General features: G+C 35.6%; 1 protein-coding gene across 5 annotated transcripts; it reads left to right on the forward strand.

The window, feature by feature from the left end:
* Positions 1–765: 765 nt before the first annotated feature.
* LOC108994515 (TMV resistance protein N-like) lies at positions 766–9,273 on the forward strand. Of its 5 annotated transcripts, none has more exons than XR_004801611.1 (9): positions 766–1,375; positions 1,633–2,737; positions 2,820–3,116; positions 3,228–3,369; positions 4,898–5,784; positions 8,144–8,208; positions 8,323–8,370; positions 8,456–8,721; positions 8,990–9,273. XR_004801611.1 is itself a non-coding variant. In XM_035690499.1 (5 exons), exons 1-5 carry the CDS (start codon positions 846–848, stop codon positions 4,508–4,510), a joined length of 3,054 nt encoding a protein of 1,017 aa, XP_035546392.1. In that variant the 5' UTR covers positions 766–845; the 3' UTR covers positions 4,511–4,812. The 5 variants fall into 5 exon arrangements, 1 of the variants encoding a protein (XP_035546392.1); XR_004801612.1 differs by having other exon boundaries at positions 8,456–8,548; positions 8,990–9,272; XR_004801610.1 differs by lacking the exon at positions 8,990–9,273 and having other exon boundaries at positions 4,898–5,563; positions 5,661–5,784; positions 8,456–8,867.
* The last annotated feature ends 7,536 nt before the right edge of the window (positions 9,274–16,809 follow it).

Here is a 16,809-nt window from a genome sequence, read left to right on the forward strand (position 1 = left end):
CATCTCAGGTTGACCAGTATTGATACTAATTTTTTATTTATTTAATAGTTAAAAAAATAATTATTAATAAAGAAAATATTTATTTATTTAAAAAAATATTTTAAAGAAAATAATAAAAAAATAAAAATTTCAAATACCGTATAAAATAGTAAAAAGATGATAAACATTAATAAGACTATTTTGAGTCAAGGAGAAGCGAAGCTACGTGTGTGCAAATTCAATTCATTTGGCCCTACACGTTTGAATTTTTTTTGTTTTTGCATGCATTATTAATATATGTTGATGACTACGAAAGGAAAAAGCTGACCAACGTGGTCGACTTTTGAGCAATTCCTATCGCAAATTTTAAGCAAGCAATGGTAGAACTCTTGCTTTACGAGGCAAACTTTTTTGTATTCTTAATTAAATTTGTGACAAACTTTTGCCTTTTTATTTATATCTGCAATATTCACTATATCAAATGAATTTCTTCGATCTTCCTCTAGAAAATGTAGCCAAAGTCAGTCAACAGCTCTACAACACTCATTTGGTTGTCAGAAAAATTAGAAACAAAAAAAAAAACGTACAAGATGAGGGAAGTTGCGCAGAACCTTCGTATGCCATAAGTGCGTGTGATGGGTTACCATAAACAGGGCATAAATAAACCGAAAGTTGATGCTGTCTACCTAGAACTTTCCATCTCAGGTCGACCTGTACTACTAGCTGTACTCCATGGCTAGTTTCTATATATATACATACAGATTATCTCATGATATCTTCAGTATTCTTCTCATTGTCTATGCCCGCAAATTACCAATATTCCCTTTCACATGAATTAAGCTTCTAAATCTCTTTGCATTGCATTCATGGCCACTCAAACACCCTCTTCATCTACTCCTGAAGTCAGTAAGAAGAAAAAAAGAGACAATTCATCTTCGTCTCGATGGAAACATGAAGTTTTCCTTAGTTTCTATGGCAAAGACACTCGCACGAGTTTTACGGATCATCTATATGCTGATTTAAAACGGAAAGGTATTCTCGTATTTAGGGATGATGAAGCACTCCAGCGAGGAGAAGACATTTCTAAAGCGCTTCGGAAAGCAATTCAAAAATCACAATACGGCATCGTCATTCTTTCGAAAAATTATGCTTCTTCCAAATGGTGCCTCAGGGAACTTGCCGAGATCGTTGAATGGGAGAAAAAGACGAAGCTGATCAAAATTATTCCTATTTTCTACTATGTGGATCCTTCAGACGTAAGAAATCAAAGAGGAACTTTTGCAAAAGCTTTCGCCGCACATGAGAAAGATCCCAAGCTAGACATCAAAGAGATTAAAATGTGGAAAAAAGCTTTCAGTAAGGTGGGCAATATTAAAGGAGAGCACATACATGACAGGTAACATTTCCTCTTTTCTTCTTCCAATGACAGATATATAGCTAGCAATTATGACATTTATAATTTTTAAAATGTCTAAATTGTGATCTGGTCTGACAGCTTGAGTGTTGCAAGAGGGATATTGAAGTACGAATTCAATTGTTTCGCTTCCTCTAATAAACAATGCTAATTATCAACTAAAGCTAGCGGTTTTTTTTTTTTTTTTTGTTCGTGTCGATTTAGGTCTAGTCAATATTAATTGTTCTATCAATTTATAGGTACGAATCAACAATTATACAAGACATCAGTAGACGTATATCTCGTAAGTTGAATTCTAGGTTCTCTAGTCATGATTACGATAAACTTGTTGCAATAGACTGCCCTGTAGTCAAAATGATGAAGTTATTGGATATGGAATCGGATGATGTTCTCTTCGTAGGAATTCATGGGATGGGTGGCGTTGGTAAGACAACGCTGGCCGAAATAATTTATGATAGAGTTTCTAATTCTAATAGTCGATTTGAAGGAAGCAGCTTTATTTCTTGTATTAGAGAAAAATCTGTTAGTGCTCGTGATTTAGCTTCTTTACAAAAAGAACTCCTTTCTACAATCATGGAAGAAGAAATACATGTATGGGATCAAAACCAGGGATATCGGATGAGAAAGAAGATGCTGAGTAATAAAAGGGTTTTTATTGTCCTTGATGATGTGGATAGTGACGAGCAACTGACGGCATTAGCAGGGGATCGGAAATGGTTTGGTCCAGGGAGTAGGGTGATTATAACAAGCAGAGATAGTCATCTGTTGAAGAGACATGGAGTGAATGATATCTATAAGGTTGAGCAGCTTCAAGAAGATGAAGCATTGCAGCTCTTTAGTTTGTCAGCGTTCGACAAAACCCATCCACCAAAGAATTACAAGGATCTATCTATGGATTTTGTGAATTATGCTCAAGGCCTTCCTTTAGCTCTTAAAGTTTTGGGTTCCTTCTTATATGAGAGAGAAATAGATGCATGGAAAAGTGTGAGAGATAAACTAAAAGCAATTCCTAATCCAAAAATTATGGATGTACTTCAAATAAGTTTTGATGGGCTGGAGGAATCGCAAAAAGAGTTATTTTTGGATATAGCGTTTGTCTTCGGAGGACATGAGCACATATCTTCTGGGATGTTATTAGAAAGTTTTGGTCATTATCGCATCGACATTGATATTCTCCTCGAGAAGTCCATCATAAGCAAATCAAAATATGGATGGTTGTCCATGCATGATTTGCTAAAAGAACTGGGCAGGGAAATAGTTCGCCGCGAATGCCCTGAAGAACCTGGACGACGTAGTAGACTGTTTTGTCACGAGGATATCTTTCACGTACTGAAGAATGATACTGTAAGTTGATTAGTGTAGAGACTAATATAAAAAGGTACATTTTCATTATAATTCTTGCTAATCCGTTGTTATTGGTTATCAGGGAACTGATGCAACTAAAGGCATAGCCCTGGATTTTTGTCCTGGAACGGAAGATCAGAGACTCAACGCCAAAGCATTTTCAAAGATGATAAAATTGAGATATCTTATATTCTATGATTCCCGAACTTTAAAATGGCGTGGAAATCCATTAAAATACATGCCAACCAATGAGTTGCGATTTCTAGAGTGGCCTGGATATCATTCGAAATCCTTCCCGAACAGTTTCCAACCAAAAAATCTTACTGTACTAAGGATGCCTTTTAGCCGTTTCAAACAACTATGGAAGGGTTCGATGCAGGTAAGTTTCTCACTCGTATAAATACGTATTCATCTTAATAATTGCCCGTTAATTTTCCAAACAAGTTAATATATTTATGTTTTGATCCAATTAACTACTTGTTTATAACAGGTTTTAGACAATTTGAAGGAATTTGATCTGAGTTATTCTGAGAACTTGATTGAAATACCAGATTTGACTGGAGTCCCAAATCTTGAGAAAATAAACCTGGAAGGTTGTAGAAGCTTGCGTGAGTTGCACCCATCCATCGGAAGTCTCAAAAAATTAAAAGCATTGGCATTTGACGAATGTTCAAGCCTTGAGAAGTTACCAGACCTGAGTAGTTTGGAATGCCTGACCTATCTTGGGGGACAGGAAACTGCTATAACACAAATACCCTATGTCAATCTAATGGCCAAGAGCATCCGTTCGTTTGATCTTCAAGGACGCAAGTTGATGCGACTTAAATCAAGAGATCCCATCTATCATATCGGATCACTTGTAGAATATCAGAAGGAAGGAATATATGATCACGTAGAAACAGCGTACATTGATTTTGACATCAAAGGAGAAAATATTTTAGACATGGCAGGGGGAGTTGTTTCGGCTTTAGATGACGATTTGGTGAGTCTCTCTCATTCTTTTCTTTAGAAACAAATAAAATATGTCAGAAAAATGCTTTAATAAAAAAGTATTTCATTTCACAAATAGAAAAATTAATCATCGCCTTGCCATTGCCTTATTTTTGCTGCAATTAACATCTCTTTTTGAAATTGTTTTTACAGAACATGATAAGTGGATGGTCATTAGGATTCCATATGATCCCAGAGTGGGTTCAGTATAAAAGTGATGGCTCCTCTATAAAGATAGATTTGGATGCTAATACGAATCCGGAGATGGGGTTTGCTTTCTTTATTATCTGTGATTCTGATCAATTCTTTTCCAATTATCAATTAGGATGTAATTCAATTTCTTCGTTATTCAAGGGATGGATTATAAATACGTCACAGGTGAGGCTTACAATAGTGTTTGAGACGGATGAAGAATATTATGTGGAATATAATTGTTCGCATTACAATTTAATACCTCCTATCTTGAACGTATCTTTGGGTAAGCGAATTGGATTCTGGGTGTATATACCGGCGGTTTTGCGGTTTATGGATATACGAAGGGTCATTAAGATTTCATTTCGAACGTATTATAATGAAGATATTGTAAAAGATGTAGAAGTGAAAGAATGCGGGGTGCATTTAGTATGTCCAGATGATGCTAATTCAGAGTTCTTTAATAGCATTGCTCTTTCTGGCCCTTTGGGATCTTCTAATTCAGATTTCCATCGACGATTTTTTGCCTATATGAGAAAGAAAAAGGACAAGGAACGTTTTGTGTTCTTTTCGAGAAAAAAAAGGGATTGAGATCGAGAATGAGATCAGATATGTTTGGGGTTTTATCCACTTGAATGCATGCCTGGAGAGTCCCCGCTCATTGTACCCAGTTGTTTGCGGCACTTTAAATTAAGGTTGTTATGTCTTTAATGTCTTTATTAATGCATGTCAGTGGTTACAAATGAAGGCCTTTTCTTTTTGTTGGCTCAGAGGCAGTGGAAATGTAGTAAGTTTGTGTTTTGATTTTGTTAGATATGCATGCTTGAATTAAGTTGTATTGACATCATGTGTAGATGCAAATGATCAAAAGCAAAATATGATCTTTTATTATCTACAAGATCTAGAAATAAATAACAACATTTCTCTTCGTGTATTCTTAACTCATATTTAGTCAACCTCTAACTCATGTAGTTTAGGGTCTCAAAAAATTAAAAGCATTGGCATTTGACGAATGTTCAAGCCTTGAGAAGTTTCCAGACCTGAGTAGTTCGGAATGCCTGAACGAACTTTGGACAAGGGAAACTGCTATAACACAAATACCATCTGTCAATCTAATGCCCGAGAGCATCCATGAGATTAGTCTTGGAGGACGAAAGTTGATGCGACTTAAATCAAGAGATCCCATCTATGATATCGGATCACTTGTAGAATATCAGAAGGAAGGAATATATGATTACGTAGAAGCAGCGTACATTGATTTTGACAGCAAAGGAGAAAATATTTTAGACATGGCAGGTGGAGTTGTTTCGGCTTTAGATGACTTTGATGACCCGAGAAAAAAAAAAGATGACGATTTGGTGAGTTTCTCTCATTCTTTTCCTTAAGAGGGCCCAGTATAAAAGTAATGTCTCCTCTGTAAATAGATAGATTTGGATGCTAATAAGAATCCGGAAATAGGGTGTGCTTTCTTTATTGTCTGTGATTCTGATCAATATTATGGACATACTTCAATTTCTTCGTTATTCGAGGGATTGAATAGTGAGATTTCACAGGTGGGGCTTACATTAGTGTTTGAGACGGATAACATTGAAGAATATTGTGTGAATTGCAGATTAAGAACTCCTCCCTTGAACGTCACTTTCGGTAAGCAAATTGGATTCTGGGCGTATATCTGAACTATATCTGACTCTGATATTTGAGCACTGCCATGAACTTCTTGCCACCATTATTTAAAATCCAGTTATCTACTGACCAAAGTCTCAAAACATGAAGATTAATGGAGGAAATTAAGCACAGGCATACCTTGCTGAAGTACCTCTTAAGCAATAACTCAGTCACCACTCCACACATGCCATAAAAGTAGGGTAAGTTTGACATCACTTACAGATTATATTAAATCTCGTATAAGAATACGATTCTCCAATCCAAATAATAAGCAAAATGGTTCAGAAAAAGAATTAGCAAAAAGATTCTCCAACCCAAAGTTTGATCTTCGGTTTATGCTAAAAACAAAAAACAAATATTTCCAAAAAATATATTAAAAGAGAGCATATATATATATATGCATGATATATATATATATATATAATATTATAGCTAGGCAGCTTGCTGTAAAGTATGAAAGTACATTAATTAGCATATATTACCTCATGATCATATAGTTCTCCAAGATGAGTACTACGCATTTTTTATGCAAGCATGTATCATGAGCTAAAGAACCTAATCAATCTATCTGCTCTAAGCTGGAGGCATACAATATCTAATCATTCTCATGTGTGTGTGTAAAGTTATGAATTCCTCATCATCAACATTATTTGTGTATCTATTTTGCATAATTGTATAGATAAAGCTTATGATTATAAGCATTTAATACTATTTAAGAGATTCACACCAGAAGTACTAATAAATTATGTAAAATTCAGGTTGTGTATTTATCTCTTGAATTTGCACACTAAGCTTCTTAAAACTTTTAGTCTGATCAATTCAATCTAATTCAAGAAATGATAAATTTTCTTGGCACTACATGTAGTACTCATATTTTAGTACTAGAATTTGGAGCACTGCAAATAAGGCGGATTTCAAACTTACCCAAGAGAGAGTGATCATACACTCACCCCCATTTTGGCATAATTTATAGCTTCATCCTCAAAAGCATTGATTCTATATATATAGATTGGTACTCTCTATTTTGGCACTTTTCGTGCCCTTCTTTCTAGGCCTCACTTACTCTCCTGTTATGTCTTTCTTTTCCCTTCCTTTCCATCATCCCTGCAAATGTATATTTGTTATCGATGATGTGGTAGCTGTGCTAGCTTCAACTTTGTATTTGGAATGATAACATGATAATGTACATGAGGGCATCTTTGGCTGAAATGTGTCAAATGTAAATTAAAACTGATTACCTATATATATATATATATATATATAAAGAGGTTACCCCTATGCACCCATGTTTAGGGAAAATTCAAAAGGAAGACTTTCCGTTCCATTCCTTTTTCTGTCGAACAAATTGCATTTTATTAAGATGAGAAATGCTTTTGGATGATTCGTCATGTGGGTCATTTTTTTGTTTTGTTTTTCTTTGTTTTATGTGGGTCTCAAAAGTTCTCATTTCTAAAGTTGGCTACTTTATATCTGTAAATCTCCACCATCCATCCCACATTCTTTCTTCTATTTATACCACCTCCCATTTCATTTTCTGTCCCAACTCGTTCCTCTTCTTCGAAAACCACAATAATCACTACACTCCTCTGCTGAGCACATCCCCTGCATTTTGAAACAGGTATACAACTAACTTATTGGCTGTACAAGCTAGTGCAGAAAATTTAGCAACTTTAGCTGATCTGATTCCTCTTAAGATCTAGCCCCTTAGTTTGCCTTTCTCTCATCTCTTTAACTCAACCTCAAACAGCAAACAGCTCTCCACCATTCCCTTGTTTTAGGCCACGTCAAGAGGTAGAAAAACCTTCGTAGAAACCACGATCTCACAATCTCATAAAGAAATTGAAGGAAGAATTTGGTAAGGACAAGTAGCAATTGATTTTTTTCTCTTCCTCTGTTCAGCTCAAATATACTTAAGCATATGAACTTTTTGTTTGTTGTTTCAGATTTTATGGCCCCATTGTGTGTTTCTTGTAGAAGTAGACTTACTGGTACATAAATTTTGTCTTTGATCAAAAGCTTTTATGGTCTTAAAGAGTTAGAAGCCAATTAAATCTGCAAAAGGATATACCAAGCTCTCTTTCTTTCTCTCTAACATAATATTCTCACTTCTAATATATTTTTTTAATGTGCGTGCATGCTTTCTTTATTAAGATTAATGATCAGATTGAACTTATAATGTATTTAGGTTTTTGCAGCAGTTAATTAATTGGTTTACAAAAAAATATATATATATATATCAGTTAATAGTATTCTCTCAAACTGCACTTCCTTATGCATTTCCCATATCAAGTGTGATGTTGCTTAGCCGCTAAAATTGAGTGATTTGCTACTGTTATGGTGAAGCCATCCCATCTCACGCTTGGACTCTACTCTCGAGATATATACTGATTCTTTTCTTTACCTTTAGCCTTCATAATTGCTTTAAGCTTTTAAAAATCACATCTGTAATGCTTGCACATGGGGGTGACAAGTGAAGATCTTCAGAAGATCTTCATATGCTTGAAAATGAGTGGAAAGCTGTGCTATGTTTAGTTTGAGATGATTGTCTTTGTATTTCAGGATTGCTTTGCCCTTATAATAGACTCAATTAGTGGACAGGGCCTTATTCCTGCTATGGTTTATGGGTGAGCAACTAAGATCTTTTCATTATTGATACTGTGCTGTTAGAACCCATGTTTAGTCGCCTTTTTCATTCTTTTCCATATTCACTTAAACGCCCCTTTCTCTCTCTCTCTCAGAAGGAACATAAGGGACCAAGAATTTGGGGGAGTGTACTGGATGGTCAAGTAAGAGCTAGTCTTCTCTAAGGTCTAACCTTATAAGTTGTCTCTCTTGAAGATATGATAACGGTCTTTTTTGCTGACACTGCAGCTCATTCATCGTATCGGCTGATATTCTTCGAGTTTTTGGTCGAGAAGTTGCAGAACTCCCTTTAGTTGCAACAAGTATAGGTAACATGGAAAGGTGAGAATCTAATGACTGCTCAGCTAGTGATGTTTACCATTTACCCCCTGCCTTCACAAACTTGTGATTCAGTTGGAAAATTTAAAACTTTTGCAGTCTATTGTGAGGTGTCCTCTTTTTTGTTTTTAATCAGTTTTTGAAAAGATACCTTCTCCTGGGATATGCAACCAAGGGTATGTTATTATTCATAAGAGCTGCAACCTAAGGAGGTTATTATTTCGAATAATTTTACGTATAATCGTGAAGTGTGTAAACACCGCGTAATCATTTTAAAAAAGAGTGAGGTTTACTATTAAAAAATTATTTTTTTTTATGTGTGAATCTCATATTTTATTCACTTTTTTCAAAATGATTATGCGGCAGTTGCAAAATTCACAATTGTAAATATCTTTTTTTCATTTCAATATGTTTTACTCAAGTGGCTATTTGCACTTCTTATAGGCCTAGGTACTGGACTAGTTGGCTTCTTCAATAATATTGCTGAACCTTGGCCAGAAGTTACTACTTGTGCCTGAACCTTGGCCTTTAAATTTCTATTTGTTATAGCTGTAGGGATCTCTAGTTTTGTTTTCTTTTGAATTTAAATTTCTACTTGTGACAATGAATTTTCCGTATCTATTATTTTTGCCCACTTACAGTTCTCTAGATCTGGGAATAAACCATACCATAAATCTTGCTACAAGGAGAATCACCACCCTATATGTGATATCCATAGTGGAATATATTAGATTTTGATGAATTACATGCATATGGCTGTATGCATGCGTTCATTCATATTCTAATAATATAACCTTAGATGTAAAAGAAATTTATGTACAGGTACTATGGCGCATGGTTTTAAACATATATTAATTATATCTTACAGTAAAATAAGTTCATCAGGATTTTTGTGGGATTTTTTATTTATTTTGTGAAATAATTTTTCCGGCGAGTAAAATTCACCGGAAATATTTTTTTCGTATATTAAACTTATCTGCGGTGATCAAATATCGCTGGAAATACTTTTCCAACGATTTTTATACTATTTGCAACGACTATAATTCACCACAAAATATTTCCCAATGATTTAATTATACCTTTGGAAATTGGAATAAATCTCCTCATTAGCGACGATTTATTAAATATTTGTGACGATTATAATTTGTTGTAAAAAATTTTCCTAGCGATTTAATAGGCAAACCCAATGGGTATCTGCGGCGATTTATTTGGAATTTGCGGCGAAAGCAAATTGTCAGAAAAAGTAATATTTGCAACGATTTTTGTAGTTCGCTGGTTTAAATTATAATTTAGTAAACAATTGCAAAGAACATTCGGCGCAGCAAAAATCGTTGAGAAAGATAAAATTCAGAGATATTATGGTTTATTTGCGACGATTTTTGGCGCTGGAAAAGACTGTGTTTGAAACCTATCAAGATCTTATACGAGTTAGATTTGCAAATTGATACAGAGCACTCTCAATGGATTTTTCATCTATCCTTTAAAATATATCATCAAAATTCACTTTTTTTATTTTACATACTGATTTTTACAATATACTATATATCAGCTTATCTATTTTTTATTTATATCATTTCAATATCACACTTTTTAATATATTTTATTCATTTAAGATAAAATAAAAAGTAGACAGTAGATAAAGAAATGAATAAAGAGTAAAAAATAAAGAGAAATGAATTAAATATTTATACAAATGTGAATAACGTTCTATAGATGTAGAGATAGTATTGTAACAAACTAGATATTAGTTATAAAATACATAATTCATTGGATAGGTTATATTGAGCTATTTCTTTCAAATTTTACAAAAATATGAATTTTACATAATCAATGCTCTGTTCAGGATATCGGACATGTTCAATCTATGCATGTTGGCTACTCCAAACAATACGTACGACTATATATATTGGGTCATTGGCAAAACGTATGGATTCAGGCTTTATGGTTTTTATCCTATGGAGTTGGTGAAGGTTGGGCCAATCCCTTCTTTTGGGCCAACTAATATGTGAAAAATCCAATTTCAATTATCAAGACATGAGTAGATATTGATCCCACAAATATATATTTTTCCTAAAAATAAGTTTTAATAAGTCCCATTCTTTTCCAAATATTGATAAAAACAAGTTTAAAAAATTTCTCAATCAAAACATCATTTTTAATAAATAAAACAAGACTGCAATATGATTTTATATTTTAAAGGATGGTATTTCTGAAATGGCAGGAACTCATTGAGCACGTGACAAGTGAATGAACATATAAGGACATGTGATGGGTTACCATAAATAGAGCTTAAATATATATATATATATGGAGGATCACATACTTAGTACGACAAATCTGGAACAGACGAAATTAACAGGAATTTTGGTAACAGCTAGCTCCATTTTATCAATTAGAATGTGCAGATAAAATGGCGTGATTATTCTTAGGATCTCCTTGGAAGACAGACACACTTTGTACATATATTAAGGATAATGCTATTTTGCCTTCTCAATTTGTTTCTTCATTTTGTCTACTCATATATTGATTTTTTTTTTCATATATTTTTTTTTAAAATATTTAAACATGTTTAAAAATATTGGAAATAAAAAGTACAAAAAAAAAAATACAATTTACACTAAGGGCACACCAAGTGGGCAAATTTAGGAGGCATAATAGCACTATTCATATATTAATATTCTATAAGATTGATAAACGTGTATGATAATAATTATTTAAGAAAATTAAAAAAATACTTAAAAAAAAAAACATTCAAATGACTTCATGTTAACTTTAAGGCTTGATTTGTATATAGAATCACTCTCAATATATTTTATCTCATCATTATAATTTATCTAAACTCTTATATAAATTATCATAAACAATTTAATTTTTTCAAATTTTAAAATAATAATAATATTAAAAAATAACATTTTATTCAGTTCATCTAAAATCATTTCATTTTATCTCACTATCTAAATAAACTTTTAAGTCATTTGATTGTCCAACATGCTCGACGGGTCTAACAGTGTAGATGATTATTTGTGTTTTAGTTAAAAATTAGAAAAAAAAAATCAAGTAGCTACTAATTTTCAATTGAGTAATTTTATATACAACCGTAAATTGTATAACCCTCACGTCATCGTTTTGAAAATATGTGGGATCTACTATTAAAATATTAATTTTTTTTCACGTGAGTCCCATATTTTATTCACTATTTTCAAAGTAATTACGCAGCAGTTACATAATTCATGGTTGTAAATATATTTTCTCTTTAATGAATTGTATAGAGAGTTGACGATAGAGCCGTGCTATTCAAACAAGAGTGCTGATATACTCACCACTTCTAGTTACCGTTGGGAGCTACCGTTAATTATAGGGTTTTATTTTATTTTTTTAATCTTTTCATACAAGTATTTTTTAATTATTTTTAATATTTTATAAAAAAAATAATAATATTATTAAAAATTACTTTCTTAATTATTAATTAAAAAAAATTAAAAAAACAAAACGATAGAGTTGAGCGATAAAATAGAGAGAATAGTAGTACTATCCTTCAAACAAATTACTTCTTTTCCGCGTTTCATTAACGATCTTCCTCAGGATCATGACTGGAGAGTTGAAAAAGTCTTCTGGTGTCATTCAAAGGAATTAATTCCTCTACGCGTTTTATTTTAACGTGCGACTTCTGGCGTCATTCATGATCTGACATCTCTGTACTGTTGTGGACCTAACCAAACTCACCAAATTTGAGCTGTATGCCAACCACTTGAGCGGTGGGCTACTTTTGAACATCGGAAAGCTTTCCAATTTAAAGCACCTGCTTCTTCATACAAACTCGTTATCAGGTTCTTTGCCCTCAACATTGATGAATTGCATCAATCTCATCCAATTGAATTTACGGGTCAATTTGTTTGAAGGAAATTGTCAGAATTAGGAAAGATGAGGCCGGATAGTTGTTTAGCTAAAATGCAAAGAATGCAGAAACAGAGTATTGAAGGGAAGAAAATCTTTAAGCTGCATATATTTCTCGTGTCCTTTCTAAGCTGTACAGTATACTATTTATAGAAAGAATTATATAATGTAAAAATACTGAACTAGCCCTAAAAACAAATATACAGATAACATGATTATTTGCTGGGAGTTTGTTGTGAATTCTGTTGCATCTTGTTGGAGACGTTTTGTAGTGCTTCAGCTGAGACGTTTGGCAAGGTAGCTGCTGTATCATTCCGTAACATCCCCCCGCAAGATGGAGAATAGATATTTTCTATTCCCATCTTGGATAACAAGAAAACAAATTGTGAAGAAGGAAGTGCTTTTGTGAAAGCATCCGCAAGCTGAGAAGAAGATCGAATAAAACATGTCCGCAAGAAACCAGCTTGGATTTTGTCGCGGATGAGATGGCAATCCATTTCGATGTGTTTGGTGCGCTCGTGAAAAACTGGATTCTTGGCAATATGGAGTGCGGCTTGATTGTCACAATATAAATCTATTGGAAGTGAGATGGAGAGACGCAAATCATGAAGGATATAAGATAACCACTGTAATTCACATGTAGTTGTTGCCATGGCCCTATACTCGGCTTCAGCAGAGGATCGAGAGACGACTGCCTGTTTCTTTGAGTGCCAGGAAATGAGTGATTGGCCAAGTAAGATGCAAAATCCCGTAACTGAGCGACGTGAGTCTGGGCAAGATGCCCAATCTGAGTCTGAGTATGCACGAAGATTAAGTGAAGAACTGGAAGAAAAAAGAAGACCTTGCCCAGGAGCATTTTTAATGTACCGTAAAACTTGATGAGCAGCATGTAGATGTGTCTTCGTGGGGGCTGTCATGAATTGGCTCAAGTGCTGGACTGAATAGCAGAGATCGGGCCGAGTGATAGTGAGGTAGAGAAGTCTACCAACTAAGCGCCAATAGGGAGGTGGATCCGAGAGAGGATCACCCTCATCTTTGTGAAGTTTGAGGTTCTGATCCATTGGCAATTTGAGAGGTCGAGAACCGAGTGTACCAGCATCAGCTAGGATATCGAGTGCATACTTACGCTGGCAGATGGAAATTCCTTTGGAGGAGCGGGCCACTTCAATGCCAAGGAAGTAACGGAGATTGCCGAGAGATTTAATTCTGAAATGATCTTTGAGAAATTGTTGAAGTATTTCAATAGAATCCATGTGAGAGCTGGCGACGATAATATCGTCGACATAGATAAGGAGGGCAGTGAATGAGCCATCTTTGAGTTGAGTAAAAAGACTGTAGTCGGCTTTGGACTGCTGAAAACCAAAGAGAAGTAGAGCATTAGAAAATTTCTGGTACCATTGTCTCGAGGCTTGTTTGAGACCGTAAATACTCTTGTTGAGACGGCAAACTTGAGAGGACGATCCCTTTGAGAAGCCAGGAGGTTTGCGCATGAATATTTCTTCATTTAGATCGCCGTGAAGAAAGGCGTTTTGAACATCAAATTGCTTGAGGTACCAGCCTTGGATGGATGCAGCAGCTAATAATGTTCGGACAGTAGCTAATTTAGCCACGGGTGAGAAGGTTTCGGTGTAATCGAGCCCTTCTTGCTGAGTAAAACCTTTGGCGACTAAGCGCGCCTTGTAGCGTTCGATGCTACCATTAGAATGATATTTGATTTTGAATATCCATTTGCAACCAATAGCACGTTTTCCAGGTGGCAAGTCAGTGAGGGACCAAGTATTGTTGAGTTCAAGTGCATCTATTTCAGATCTCATAGCCTCACACCATTTAGGATTTTTAAGAGCTTCACCATATGTAGAAGGTTCAATGGAAGATGAAATGGCAGAGGCAAAGGAAAAATAAGAGGGAGATAATTTGTAAAAAGAGAGAGTGGAAGTTAGAGGGAAAGCTTTACCAGGTGCACATGGTGCTGCCGCAGACAATGAGGAAGAAGGATCACTAGGAACATGAGTCACCTGCAAATGAGAGGAATCCATTGTTTGTAAAGTAGATGGAACGGGTAGAGAGGGGCAAATGTAGTTATTGAGGTGGATAGGATTTTTACGTATGCGTGTGGATCTTCGAAGTGGTGGAAGTGGAGGTGGAGATGGTGCTGTTGGAATTTCATGATGAGGTAAGTGCTGGTGGGATTCAGTGGGAAGAGTTTCTGGAGTTGGCAGAGTTTCTGGATGTGGCAAGGTCGTGCATGTGGAATCTAGATCAGGTAAAGAAAAATTAGGTGGCAAGGTAGGAGTAGGAAGAATATCTGTTGTGGGGAGAAGGGAGGGAGTTTTGAAAGGGAAGAGTGTTTCATGAAAGATGACATTTCGGGAAATGAAAATGTGATAGGTGTCAAGATTGAGTAATTTGTACCCCTTTACAGAAAAAGGATAACCGAGAAATGCACAACGTTGACTCCGAGGATCAAACTTGTGACGATTTTGGAGAAGAGTTGAGGCAAAAGCAAGGCAGCCAAAAACACGTAAGTGGGAGTATGAAGGTGGTTTATGAAAAAGGAGTTCATGGGGACTTTTATTTTTCAGAAGTGGGGTGGGAATCCGATTGATCAAATAAGTGGCGGTAAGAATACAATCGGACCAAAATTGTAGAGGAATTTGAGATTGAAAACGAAGAGCTCGAGCAACTTGAAGAATATGACGATGTTTGCGCTCGACTAAACCATTTTGCTGGGGTGTTTCGACACAAGATTTTTGGTGAATAATGCCATGATCAGAGTAGAAGTCAGTCATGGAAAATTCTGGTCCATTGTCGCTACGCAAAATTTTTATTCTAGTGTTGAATTGATTTTCGACCAAGTGGCAAAAGGATTTAAGACATGAGCGAGCATCAGATTTGTTTTTCAGTAAATAGACCCAAGTACATCGTGAATAGTCATCAACAATGGTGAGGAAAAACCTACTGCCATCATGAGCAACAATGGAATGAGGTCCCCACAAATCACAATGGATAAGTTGAAAACAAGAATCAGTGGTATGAGTGCTGGAAGTGAAAGGTGAGCGAGGTTGTTTGGCAAGTGGACATACTAAGCATGGTAAAATCTGCTTTGTATTTATCTGTTTGATTACAAGAGAATCAGAAAGTAATTTCATACGATCATGAGATGGATGACCCAATCGATAATGCCATAAGTCATGGACATTATCGGCAGGTTGTACAAAACCAGAAAAAGAATTTTGTGAATGAAAGTTTTGTGACAAAGTGTTGGTTAAAGCTTGAGGAGAAACAGGTTCGTGCATCAGCTGGTAGAGTCCATGTTCCAAGCTACCCTTCCCAATCGTTGTCCAGGGGGAAAGGGCCTGTATAAAGCATGAAGTAGATAAAAATATGAGACAACAATTTAAGTCATGGGCGAGTTTACAGCCAGATAGCAAGTTAAAACTAAAAGAAGGTACACATAAAACATTGTGGAGAAAAATATTAGCTGTGACTTGCACGGTACCAACATGAGTAACAGCAGCGATTTCTCCATTTGGTAATTTGACAGTTTGTGAAACTATAGCAGTTATTGAGGTGTAAAAGGAAGGGCTACAGATCATGTGATCCGTGGCACCCGTGTCAATTATCCAAGGAGTAGACAAAAGAGAAGAGGAGGAGAAACAGAAGGAAATACCAGCAGCGGAACAAGAATTAGATTGGGAAGGTATAACCGTCTGAATGTGGTTGGCGGATGGAGAAGAATCCTTGCTGTGCAGTAAGGCTATGAGGTCTTGATATTGCTCTTTTGTCAACGTCATACTTGATTCGGAGGAAACTTCAGCAGAGGTGCCAAGAGAGGTTGCATTTGCTCTTGATTTGTGAAATTTGTGGTTGGGGGGGTACCCATGAAGCTTGTAGCATCGTTCAATAGTATGCCCAGTCATCTCACAGTGTGTGCAAATAGGAGCTGTGGCATTGCCTGATTTAAAACAATTTGCTAATGTATGACCCGTGATTCGGCAATGTGTACAATATGGTTTGTCTTTACGGCTAGAATGTGGTGAAGGAGTGGAAAATGTTTTTCGACTAGCAAGGGCTATGGAGTCAGTGGATGGAGCTGAGGATGTAAACAAGCGATGGCGTTCTTGTTGTTGGATGTATGAAAAAACTTTGTTAACTTGTGGAAGGGGGTCGATTAGCATGATCTGGTCGCGGACATTGTTGAAGGAGTCACGTAGTCCCATTAGGAATTGAATGACGCAGTCCCGTTGGTATCGGTCCGTAAGAAACTTGGTTGAGCCACAAGAACAAACAGGTAACGGGTCATAAACACATAATTCATCCCAAAGAGATTTGAGTTTACCGTAGTATGTGTTTACTGAATCTTCATCTTG

This window comes from Juglans regia, chromosome 5 (assembly GCF_001411555.2).
Source record: "Juglans regia cultivar Chandler chromosome 5, Walnut 2.0, whole genome shotgun sequence".
NCBI classification, from domain to species: domain Eukaryota; kingdom Viridiplantae; phylum Streptophyta; class Magnoliopsida; order Fagales; family Juglandaceae; genus Juglans; species Juglans regia.

Coding starts and splice junctions, on each gene's coding strand:
- LOC108994515 (XM_035690499.1), top strand. CDS start 846: ATGGCCACTCAAACACCCTCTTCATCTACTCCTGAAGTCAGTAAGAAG. Junction 2,738..2,819: donor ACGTACTGAAGAATGATACT/GTAAGTTGATTA, acceptor ATTGGTTATCAG/GGAACTGATGCAACTAAAGG. Junction 3,720..3,880: donor CGGCTTTAGATGACGATTTG/GTGAGTCTCTCT, acceptor TTGTTTTTACAG/AACATGATAAGTGGATGGTC.